Source organism: Egretta garzetta, unplaced genomic scaffold (genome assembly GCF_000687185.1).
Source record: "Egretta garzetta isolate BGI_Z169 unplaced genomic scaffold, ASM68718v1 scaffold240, whole genome shotgun sequence".
NCBI lineage: Eukaryota > Metazoa > Chordata > Aves > Pelecaniformes > Ardeidae > Egretta > Egretta garzetta.
In genome coordinates this window covers 215,009-228,021 of record NW_009258480.1, presented here as the reverse complement: position 1 = coordinate 228,021, position 13,013 = coordinate 215,009, and the positions used below count along the sequence as shown (strand labels likewise).

Sequence of the window (13,013 nt, the reverse complement as noted above, 5' to 3'; positions counted from 1 at the left end):
AGAAGTAATTACCTTGATTAGCATATCGCTGTGACTTTTTCATCCAGGTTATATTTATAGAGTTGGATTATCAAGTACCATACTACATACTTCCTATGAAAGCAGTAGCCTAAGAAATTACTTAGTTTCAATTTTTAAAAAAACCTATACTTTTGACTTAAGTCCAGATTTTGCCATAGGAGAAAACTTGCGTCAGTGGTTACAATTTGAAAATTGTGTCCTTTAATATTTGCTGTTGCCTTCAAACTGTATAAATCTTTTTGCAATTTATCAACAGCTACTTTCTAAATGACAACTGAAATACTACAGTATATGAACATTTTCAGTACAGAAATAGCCTAGAAGTACAGCTGTTTTCACTCAGGACTATGCTACTTTTGTGTACGTAGAGTTCCATTTATGAGTTTGCATAGGTCTGCTGTACCCTTTATAGCATCTATATCTTTTCATTCCTATGATAATTTATTTGCTTACTAAACTTTTCATTCTTTTTAGAAATTGGTGTAATAAAAGACATATATCAAAGGTATTATATATATATATATGTGTGTTGTCTCTTCACATTTCTCATTTTTATAATTAGTGTTTATTAGTTAGATCATCACACTGGGCCCCTTTAATTTCACTTTTTCCAACACCCAATTTTCCACCTAAAAATACAAGCTTCTTTATACATAGATGCTTGTTACTCTAGAGGTGTTCTCATCATTTAATTGCCTTGTAAAAGAGTATTAGAGAAAGGTCCATCTGCAGGCTTTAGCAATAGAGGTCTTTATTGGTTTCTTGCATGCCATAGATAAGAATGAACAGCATTTGTCGAAGAAAAGATTCCTTTTGGATAGTATTAGAAATGACCTGAAGGAGATAAGGATTCTCTTCTTGCAAGTCTCAGATAAAACTTAGTCTACTTATATACTTTTAGTATGGTGGATGTACAGAAAGTGACTTTAAACTGTGAGCAAGAAAAGCAAATCTATTTTATCTTAGAGGAACTTCTAATATTTTTTAAAACTGGAAAAATATAAATTTATCTCTGTGCACAGTTAATTTCATATTATAAGAAAGCAATATTTAACTACTAAAATTAGTTTGGTCCTTTGTAATGGATTTTATCAAGTTAAGGTTCCTATGTACCTTGAAAAGTAGTTGCATAGTGTATGTTTTACAATACAAAAATGAACCACATTGAAGTCACATAATTTGGTCAAGACCATATAAGAAAATTTTATACATTCATGACTGAATTTGTAAATCCTAATAAAAAAGACATTTTTGCATAACTATTCATGTTGTTACATTTAGGTCCTGAAGACCTGCACTGACTACAGAAGAACTGACAGCAGATTTGGAGATAATTTTTTGTTGCTACTAACACTGAGAAAAAATCTCTGGGGGTTTTGGGTTTTTGTGGTTTTTTGGTTGTCTTTTTTGTTTGTTTGTTTGTTTGTCTTTGGTTTTGTTTTGGTTTTTTTTTTTTAGGAAAAGCCTCTCTTCCATGTCAGCAGATTTAGGAATTTCTAATATACTGTTGACATTAATGTGTACTCCGGTGAACTAAAATATAACATATTTTATATTTACACAAATAATTTGGATAATAAATAATTCACTTCAAACTGTGCAATGTAGTGTAATCTATAGGAGCCACTTTTCAGTAATAAGCTATCACGTTCACTATTCAAGACAAATATTAGACAGACAGAGACAAAAGTTCTCCAGTTCAAGCCTTATGCCTAAACATTACTTCATTTTAATAGTTGTATATGTAAATACACATACATACATATGTATTTGCATACTCATATGTTCCTTTTGGTTTTCTGCAGACATACCAGTTACAACAGAATGATCATGCCTTTCTTCAAAAACAATAGAAATAGTCTATTCATGTAGGAACTAAACATTCAGAGTTTAGTTTAGTAATAGTATATGGTTGTTCGAGATACATTCCGATTCAGTTATCAACTTTATGAGGTATGTTTATCAATATTGTCAATTACAACAGTATAAGGTGAATTTAACCACCAGTTTAAGAGATACTTTTCTGCCATGCAAGCAAGTCTAAGAGTTAGACACCCCTGTAATAGAATGAGTCTTTCCCATAGACTATAACTTTTTTGGACAAGATTATTATTGTGAATTATCATTCTTCCCCCTTTCACAGCTGAAACACAGGTGGAAGACTAATGGCAACAGACAGTCTGTGCTGGCATGCTGTGGTATGATGTCATATATGTGTATAGGTGGTTTCCACAACAAAAATCAACTTTGCTTCCTAGACTGTTTCATGTCCCATAAAGCTATTTAACAATATAAAGAAAAATGAATAACTGATATTTAGCAGAGCTGCTTCTCAGAGATGACCACACTTATCTCCCTGTAAAACTGGTATATGAACTTTTCGTCTGTATAATGCTAGTTACCAGATTTTCCAAAGAAGATAATAATTCTCAATGTCTGTAAAAAAGTTTTTTCTTGCATTACATAAGAAGTCAAGTAAACAAATTAGTCCACTATCCATCAGCTACTTCAAAGCAGCCAAACTGGCCATTCCCGGTTACTTCAGAGAAAAATATCCCATGGAAGGCTGATAATGAGAAAGTCTCTTCATAAGGCCAGTTAGCAGAGAGTTACCTCCACCTTCAAACAATTACCAAAATTTTTGGTTGGTTGGTTGTTTTTTGTTTGGTTTGGGTTTGGTTTTAAATACTTAACATTTAACTTTGGACTTCCTTGCTAGCTAAATTAATGTCTAACCATTTTTTCCTAACCTGCTAAAATCTTGGCTTCTTCACAATAATGTGAGCATAAGTTAAAAGAGACCAGTTACACCATGTCTGGACAAGCACTTTCTTTTATCAGTCTTAATTTTCTACTTTTCACTCTCAATGGGTATCTAGAAATTTAACATTATATCAAAATACTCCCAAGAGTATAGCACAACTGGTGTCAGCTACTGTTCTTTCAGCTTTGTATTTATAATCACAATGCCAAGCATTTAATTGCTTCAATGTATTTTCTTCATAAAGCAAACTTTTCAGATTGAAAAAAAGAAATCTCCATTTAAATGTTTTGCCTGCTCAGAACCCACTTCTCAGAGCTGAATATCTATTTACCATTACATTCTGCTACACTACTTTCAATTATCTTTGTTTCTTTTATCTACAAGCTTTGCTGTAATTATTGCTGTGTCCCTGCCCATGTTCAGTCCCTTTTCAACGTTCTACATATTTTTTGTCTACACCTTTGCTGTATTTATTTTTTGTTCATGCAGTGAAAATTTTCTTGTTTAGATTCATTCAGTTCTGTTACTTGTCTCATCATTTTCCACTTTGATTGTTGGTTCACTGTGCCTTCTTTTCTTTTTTTTTTTTTTTTTTTTAATTGCCATTGTTCCCTCCTTCAGTCTGCTATGGTCTTTGTTCTTTTATCCTTCTGTTTCTTTATATCTTCACTGGTCTTTGACTAGCACTTATACCTTTTAATTTTTTTTCTTTGTAAGGGGGAGTGTAATTTCATTTGGTTTTGTTCACTGGTCCCTAAATTCTCAAGTGAAATTCCTTCCTTTCTTCTCTTTCCATGCAAAGAGTGGAGAAATCTAGAGAACTGTGTATCAGCTGAAAGAAAAATCAATTACTTGGTGATCAGCAGTTTGAAGGTGTTTCCAAAGTGCTGAATCCTTAATTTGATCCTAATCAGCTCACAGTTTCTGCTCTGGTTGCCAATTTGGGCAGAAAGTGAACAGTGACAAGAGAAAAATGTACATGTACTTAGGGCATAAGAAACAGTCTGAGCAGAAAAAACTCAAAGAGCTATGGTTACCTCTGATGATAATGGAAATTTTTTGAGGTTCAGTAAATGGTCGATTGTCTCCTTATCAACAACTCTTGGTCTACATCAATATCCAAAAAGACTTAAACAGGAGAGTGAAAAGGACGCTTTGTACATTTTCAGTTGTCAAGGTTAGCTGGGAACGAAGACCTGAATCACCACAAATAATTCCACTCTGACATGTCTTAAAGGCTTAATAAACAAATAGTCAAAGAGATATCACTTCTGTCAGATTTAATCTAGAACGTCACAGAGTTGCTATTTTTTCTTTAGTTTATTAGTACTGAGTCTGCTAACTTGAGCAACTGTTATGATAGTAGATGAAAGGTACAGAACTAACTTGGAGGATAACTCTAATAGCAGGATTTGAAATGGCAGTAAAATAAGCCAAACAATAAAACAATACTCAGGATCTTTGTATGGTTAGAAAGAGCAAAAGGATACATAAGCATGAAGTAAAATGGAGCTACATACAGCAAAACCTGGATTCAGAAAGGAGAATAGCATTTTGCCCAGACAAGACATTGGCATTAGCTCTGGGCACCCTGTACTACATCTTGTAGTACTGTAGATCACCTAAAGACAAAGGAAATGGGAAAGGAAAGAGCAAGTAAAACAAGTCTTGAAGTCAGGAAATTCTGTAAGTGGAAACCCTGAGACAGCAGAAGTGGAAGAAAAAGGAGGCAAAAGCAAAGAAAAAATGTGGGGGTTTTTTGGTCTTCTGGTCTTGATGAGAGTTAATATGAGAAAGATTACAAATAATACCATAATAGATTCTTGAAAAAAGTAAGGTAACAAGTTTGGCTGGGAGATAGTAAAGGATGTAGCATAGATACAAACCTTCACAAAGAAATAAGGTTAAAGTTCTAAGGACCAGAAAAAGAAGAGAGTCTGAGTCAGAAGAAGAAGATGACTGTAGCTACTGGGGTGGCATTAGGTGACAGGTAACAAGCTGGAAGTTGCACTAATGTTAGCAGCATAGCCTAATTGCTGCCTGTTTGACTGAGAATTTTATCTATTAAAAGCAGAAAGACATATTCAGAATAGTTAGAATAATAAATGGAAAATCAAGCAGAGCTATTACATGAGAGCACTGGAAGTTTCTGCTGTTGTCAGCATTCATTCTTTTCCTAGACTTCCTTCTTCATAAAATTTCTGTAAGATAATTTTGACAATTTAGCACATGTAAGATATAAATTATAATTCTTCCACTTTAAAAAAAAAAGGAAGTTTTATAGGCAAAATCTAGTCTTCCAGGACTATATTTTCCCCTTTTAAATTTGGGAAATGCTAGTGTTTTACTTAGTACTATTTATTTTTTAATTTATTTTTACTTACTAAAGTATTCTTGATTTTACTGTGGGGTTTTTTTGTTGTTTGTTTTGTTCTAATTTATCCCATGCCCTGAACATTTTTCAGTAAAATTTTAGATGTAGAAAAAGGATGGATGATGCTAGCATATCAACACCGCAAAATCAAAATAATGTAAATTATTCAGAGAAAGTTTACCTTATATTTATGACTGCTTTTGAGCTACAACACAATGTTTGTTAATGTTGTCAGTAATACCTGGCACATTTATGTTGGAGAGACAGGTATCTGACAGTGCTATCAGGGCAGGAGCAGGCACTGGTGGATGGGGTGACAGAAGGGTGCTCAAATCATCCATGTGGGTGTTTCCTTACCAGCTGGGAAAGCACTCATCCTGCTCCTACTGTGGTCCGCTAGACCACTGAAGCAGGTCCAACTCCTACGGCCTGGTCAGACAGTTTGGCTTCTTGTCCTGGCATGTCCAATTTTTTTCCAAGCCCTTTTCAATTAGCATAACCTCAGCCCAGAGCCAAGTAAACAGCCCACTCAGCTGCCTGCAACCCAACAATATTAAATATGAATTAATATTAGGGATTTGTTGTAATTGTACATATTTCAACTCCAAATTTTTTTATCTTATCTTAATTAGTTGGAGTAAATAAATTAATTTTAATTTTATAGTCAGTACCACCCATTCTAAGTGGGGCAATATGCTATGGAATTAAAAAAAGAAAGTATTTTAGTTTTATTTAAGTTTAATTTTGGGGCTTATTCCTCTGGTATGCAATAACAATTTCTTTTTTGAGTAGTTTGAAATACCATTATCAAAGTATGAGTCTGTCTGCTTAGTACCAAATTCAGACCTTTAGAAGTATTAGGGTGAAGAGAGCATACCCGATTACGTTAAAGACTAGGAGCATCCTGAAGTTTCAAAGATCTACTTACTAAACTCCTGAAAACTTTTTTTCTCTTCAAGTGGTTGGGGAGAAAAAGTTAAAAATGTAAGCCTACTCAGGGAGCCAGATTTTTTAGGAGAAAGCAATTTACTGACAGTAGATGTCTCCTGTAATTTCAGTGAATTTCTCCTATGCAGCTCAGAAACACTGATGAGGTAACGTGCATTTGATTCTTGTTTGCCTCATCAGGGAACACAGATGATTCATCTTGCTTAAAAACAAGAGATTAGAAAAGATGAGTATTATCTCACCTTTTAAACACTGATCATGTTAAATCTTCCTTCCATTCAAATTTCCTAAGAGGAAATTAACCGTAAGTAGGTAGAGAGAAGCTGTTAATTCATCAAATTAAATCTTTGGACACAGCAACCATATTAACATTTAAAAATATCTCCACAGATACATGTTTGTCTCGCACTCTGTCAAACGCAAGCTAAATATCTATTTATTAAATGTTCAAAAATTCCAGTTTGTGCCAGTTTGTCACACCTCCACTTCTCATGATTTTTAGATAGAGGTATTCATACTTCTTTTCACTTATGCAAACAAATGAATAGCTGTCACAAAATGATTATACCTTCTTGCTAACAGTGGAGCTTTCCAAATTCCCATACCATGTCTGTCCTCTTGAAGACTATACATAGTGAAATTTTCTCATGTTTTTTACCAGAAAATTCTGGTAGACTAGTCTTTTTTTAATAATTTTATTTTTAATTTTAGAAAATATATAATTTTGACTACTACAAAATTGCTTTCTGAACATAAACATAGGAAAGATTATTTTAGTCAACACAAGACGGAAATATTCTGGATTGAATTATTAAATTTATCCCAGTACAGTTGCAGCAGGTATGCATTTTTTCCTCTGTTTAAAATAGGTATGAACTTGTTTCATTGATTTCAACGCAATCTTAATTTTGTGATAAATATTTAACTGTCAAATCAATTAACTGGTTAGGTACTGGTAATTTTGGAAATACATTCCATTGTGAAAAGAGCTCGGGTTACCACAAGTTTTTATTCAATCATATAAAGATATTTTTAATATAACACTGCAAATTGGGGTAACTAATTAGAGCAAAAATTTGTATTTTAGAAAACTATTGAGTATGATATCTCTTTTAAAACTATTGTGCAATTCTAAGCATCTTCTTAAAAAAAAGACAAACATACCCTTTGGTATTTACTGATAGTATATTATGCATTATGTATAGAAATTTCTTTTAATAAAAGAAGAAAATATATTATCCCAGTTGTAAAGTAAAATACTTGCATGGAAATGTCAGAATTAAGGTTGCCATTCTCTCATCCACCTACATATGCACCTTATCACTGCCACTAATAATGCAGATTAATTAGTTGTGGTTTCCATACGACTATTCAAGGAATGACATGGATAGTACCCAATGAACAATTTGTATAGTTAGTCCTATACTTGTGATATTTAGTGATAACTAAATCTTGCTTTAAAGGCAAGTATTAAATAATTTTCTCCCAGATTTTTCTATGCACTGTCAGGACCCTGAGGAAACAAATAAAGCTTCCTGGCCCTGACCAGCCTCAGCTGGGACTTGCACCCACCCCTGCCCATGAGTTCTGGGACTCCATTTCAGCCCACACTGAGGCATCCAGACCCTGCTACAGCTCTGTCCCTGTCCCTGCCTCCTGTATGAGCACCTCAGCCCTACTCTGTGGAGAGCTTAGCTTCTTTTTGTTCACAGCTGGACTCCCTGAAGGGACCCTGGACCTGATTCATCACTTGCCATGTAGGGTGTTGTTGAAGTACCCTGTTACCAGCCTCCATCTCTGCTGCCTGTGTTCAGGCCCTGCAGGATTGTGCCCTGTCAGTGAGAGCCCAGCCTGAGCGGGTCACCCTCAACTCCTGGCTTGTGCTGCTCATGGAACAGCCCGGTTCCTGCCACTCCCTAATATATAGCAGTAGCTACTACAGCGAATGATTTACAAGTTATACTGAAAAATACTTCCATAACAACGTGTATGAGGTATTATTAGATGATTCCAATTGGCTTTTGCAAAGCAGTTGATTTATGTGATGTTTTATCAGTTCAAATCATACCTTCCATTAACTTCATTTAAAAGTGAGATTTCTTATCACTAATACAAACAAAACTCTTGTTCTCAAGCTGGGCACACAGAAAATTGAAAACGTGCTATTGATATGCATCTTCAGAAGACTTGGCTGAAATGATTCATCTAGTAACAGACAAAAATTATGTGAAAGGCAGAAATTTTGAAAAAATGGAACAGGATTTCTGTCTGGAAATGTAACACTTTGACTCAGAATAGCAGTCACAAGTATTAGCTACTTTCCAAAATAAAGTGTATACAAAGTTGCAATTAAAAAGTAATCATATAAAACCAAACCCTGATTTTTTTATTTTTTTTTGAGGGAGCTAGATGTGTAAGTGTGAAATAAAAGGTACACAAAAGTCACAAATACACAGAGGGATGGCAACAAGAAAATCCTAAAAATAGACAGTGTCTGTAACATGACCCAGAAAGATTCCTAACTATGAAATTTTGCTGAAATCTTGGTTCAAATACAGTAAGTAATACTATCTTTCTGCAAACAAATTTTCTTGTAGTTGATTACAAATATGATTTATGGAAAGATTATTTTTTTTTAATTTAGTTCACAGCTTTGAACTATTCTACATTTTCTCTATAGTTTTAGGCAAACACCTGGCATATTAAATATGCTAAATCAATAAAATACAGTAACACAAAGATGCAAGAGTAGTATTGAACATACACTTTCCATAATGGCCAGAGCTGACATGCTTCTCTTCCATTTGTTGTTGTTTATTGGCCATTTAAGTGCTATCTAAACCAGTTAAGACTGTTAAGCATTCACTGAAGACAGTCAATGACTGCAAATTTCAACAAGACTCAGTTCTGAAGAGAACAATTAAACAAAGTACAAAACTGGATGTGGGTGGAGTCAGAGTTCATCAGTTTCAGAAACAGCCCAAATGCAAAAATTTATTTCAATCAAATATTGAAGTAGTACTAGAGTGGCCTTGTCTATTTGAGATAATTTTTTTAGCTGTCCAGTTATATCTTTTACAAACATGCCTGTATAGTCCCCTGAAAACATTTTTGTCTATTACAAAGTTAAGGGGAGGGTGACTAGTCTAGTCTGATTGCACTTTCATTAATGTTACCAAATAAAATTATAAAATCCACTGTCATGGTACAAAGAAATTTCCACAAGCAACTGTACCTCAGTAAAACTTTACTTGTTTAAGTAAAAACCTTTTCCAAAAAGAAAACTCTAGGAAACATCACCTTACAATTTGCTACAGCAATCTGAGAAAATAAATGTCACCATGGACTATTTACTAAAGTTTTTGTAATGTCACTATCACACTTTCTTAATTTAAAACCTGATTGTCCACTCACACAAATGTGTACTTTTTATCTGCTGAATCCACATGCTGGCAAGATCTGAGTCTTGCAAAAATAGTCTATCTCAAGGCCTATACGGAGGCTTAATTGTCTTTTCCTTTTTAAGTGCTGACTTATTCTATTCTCTTCTACAGAGCTCCTTTTCCTCACCAGAATGTAGTGTCATACTAAATTCACAATATCGAACTTTTGAGCATGTCAGGCTTCCTTGACTTTCTTCTCAAGATATAATTTTAAAAACCCACGCTGGAGCAGTCTGTTCCTGAAGGACTGTACCCCATTAAAAGGATGGATCCACACGGGAGCAGTTTGTGAAGAACTGCGGCCCATGGGAAGGACCCAGGCTGGAGCAGGGGCAGAGCGTGAGGAGTCTGGAAGGAGCAGCAGAGACAGCATGTGATGAACAGACCCCAACCCCCATTCCCTGTCCCTCTGCACCCCTGGAGGGGAGGAGGTAGAGAAAGAAACAGGGAGTGAAGCTGAGCCGTGGAACAAGGGAATGGTGGGGGAAAGGTGTTTTAAGCTTTAGTTTTTATATTCTCATTATCCTACTCTGATTTGATTGGTAATAAATTAAATTAATTTTCCCCAAGTCAAGTCAGTTTTGCCTGTGGCAGTAATTGCTGAATATTCTCCCTGTCCTTATCTCAAGCCATGAGCCTTTCATTATATTTTCTCCCTGTTCAGATGAGGAGGGGGAGTAATACAGCTGCTTTGGTTGGCATCTGGCATCCAGCCAGGGTCAGCCCATCACATCACCCATTTGGCAAATAGAATTCACAACCAGCACAGATTTGAGATGAAGAATTTTACAGTTCTAGTTTCCTTCTAGTACCATGTTACATTTTCTTTGTAGTAGTCAGATGTTGGATTGTTACACAAAAGATAAAAAATAAAAGTACCATTAACACTGAATCAACACTTGCCGTATAATATTATGGATATATAAATATCACTTTATGGGAGCAGCACTATGAAAAGTAAAAAGAAACTGGATGTTCCATATTGGGAATACATATTACATTCTTCATCACAGTATCATAGAATCATAGAATGGTTTGAGCTGGAAGGGACCATCACAGGGAAGATCACCTAGTTCCAACCCCCCTATCATGAACAGGGAGATCTTTCACTAGGTCAGGTTACTCAAAGACCCATCCCACCTGACCTTGAATATTTCCAGGAATGGGGCATCTACAGCTTCTCTGGGAAACCTGTTCCAGTGCCTCACCACCCTCATCATAAAGAATTTCTTCTTCCTTATATCTAGTCTAAATCTACTCCCTTGTCCTGTCGCTACAGGCCCTTGTAAAAAGTCTCTCTCCATCCATTCTTATAAGCCCCCTTTAAGTATTTAAAGGCCACAATAAGGTCTCCCCAGAGTCTCCTCCGGGCTGAACAGCCCCAACTCTCTCAGCCTTTCTTCATAGAAAAGGTGTTCCAGCCTTCCGATCACTTTTGTGGCCCTCCCCTAGACCTGCTCTAACAGGTCCATGCCTTTCTTGTGCTGGAGACCCCAGAATTGGACACAGTACTCCAGATGGGTTCTCACAAGACCTGAGCAGAGGGGAAAAATCATCTCCCTTGACCTGCTGGCCATGGTTCTTCTGATGCAGCCCAGGATATGGTTGGCTTTCTGGGCTGCAAGTGCACATTGCCAGCTCATGTCCAATCTTTATCTACCAATATCCTCAAGTCCTTCTCCACAAGACTGCTTCCAATCCATTCTTTCCCTGGTCTGTATTGATATGTCTGTATGGCTTGCCCTGGCCCATGTGCAGGTCCTTGCACTTCACCTTGTTGAACTTCATGAGGTTCTCATGTGCCCACTCCTCAAGCCTGTCAATGTCCTTCTGGATGACATACCTTCTGTCAAGCAGATCAGCTGCACCACTCAGCTTGGTGCCATCTGCAAACTTGCTGAGGGTACACTCAATCCCACTGTCCATGTCATTAGCAAGGATGTTGAATAGTATTGATCCCAGTACAGACCCATGAGGGACACCACTTGTTACTAATCTCCACTTGTATATTAAGCCATTAACTGCAACTCTTTGGATGTGGCCATCCAGACAATCGCTTATTTATAAAATAGTCCACCCATCAAATCCATATCTCTCCTATTTAGCAACAAGGAAATTGTGTGGGACCATGTTAAAGGCTTTACGGAAGTCTAGGTAGATGACAACTTGACTTACAGAAGTCAACGTAGATGATAATAAAGATAACTAGAAAATGTATGGATAACATACCTGTTGCTATTGCAGAATTTTTATGTATCCCTCAAGCTGCAACCTTCCAGAACTCTGAAGTAGATACTGATAAAAATTGTTGTGACCCATCACACTCTTGATTTTTCAAACTGGTTTTTTTTCATTTGTTATCCCTTTGTGTTAGAAGATGATCATACACAACTGCAAAAAATTTACTTATTCTTTCTGTCTTAAATGTTATCTTTTTCTGATCTCTCTCAGAAGCCTCCTGTTGCAAAGATTAGAAAATTCCACCACTGCTAGATCATGCAAACTGAGACTTCTGCAATCCCGTGTTCTCTTTACATTCATTTATTGATGTTCATATGCTTCTTAATTAATTACATTTTGTTGAGACAAATTTTGTATGAGGGCTAGATTAATTCTAGCACTTAATTTAACTAGAATTAAAGCATTTTCTTTTTATTTTAAGACACTTATGATTAATTAAGGAAAGTGCACCATGAAGTCTAAATAAGAAAGAATCCATAATTTAAAAATATTAGCTTTAAATATTTTCTCAGAAATTTTAAAGAAATGAATACAAGTTACATTTTAAGAGTGTTTATTCTTTACCTTGTCCTAAAGTTTGCAGGATGAGGATGCCCATCGTATAGTGATAAATAATCATATTCTTCTTCTAGAGCAAAAGACTGAAAGACGATCTGTATTCTGTTTCTTTCTTCTGCTATTATAACCCATGTACAGTTTGCACCATTTGGATATCCATATGGGAAGCCAGGGCTTTCTATAGTGCCATTAAGTCCTTTTAAAGTTCCACCACAGGTATAAATAAATCCTAAAAAAACAAGGAAACAAAAGTTAGCAATCCATTTTTATACTAACCCTCAATAAAACACATCATTGGAATTCATGGTTACTAAAAAAATATCAAAATACTTCTTAGCAAGTACTGCATTTAGAAAAGTAAACCCCATGTTTTAATACAAATCCTGGCCACTTAATGATAAACAACCCCACCCACCTAACAAATGTGTTTTCCGCACTGTTTATGTACAGACATATGTTAGCATCTTTGCAAATAATTATATATAAACAACATCTATGACTAAATTTGGTTGCTTATAAGGCAAAGTATTTACATCAATTTCCCTTTTTTGTAAAAAGGAAGAGAAGCAGCCAGAGCAAAATAAATGAGTCTTCTTTTGGTGCAGGTCTGATACAGATTAGAACTATTAACCTTCTGCTGCTCCTCCCCAGATTTTGGGACTGA

At 35.5% G+C, this 13,013-nt stretch overlaps 1 protein-coding gene across 3 annotated transcripts in view; it reads right to left on the bottom strand.

Moving 5' to 3' along the window:
* The window catches only part of CSMD3 (CUB and Sushi multiple domains 3), a 699,407-nt gene that overhangs the window by 601,271 nt on the left and 85,123 nt on the right, over window positions 1-13,013 (bottom strand). For all 3 annotated transcript variants that reach the window (XM_009643918.2, XM_009643926.2, XM_035899525.1), the window contains exon 2: window positions 12,356-12,578. In XM_009643918.2, coding sequence (XP_009642213.1) covers window positions 12,356-12,578 — 223 coding nt within the window. The remainder of the gene's footprint in view (window positions 1-12,355; window positions 12,579-13,013) is intronic.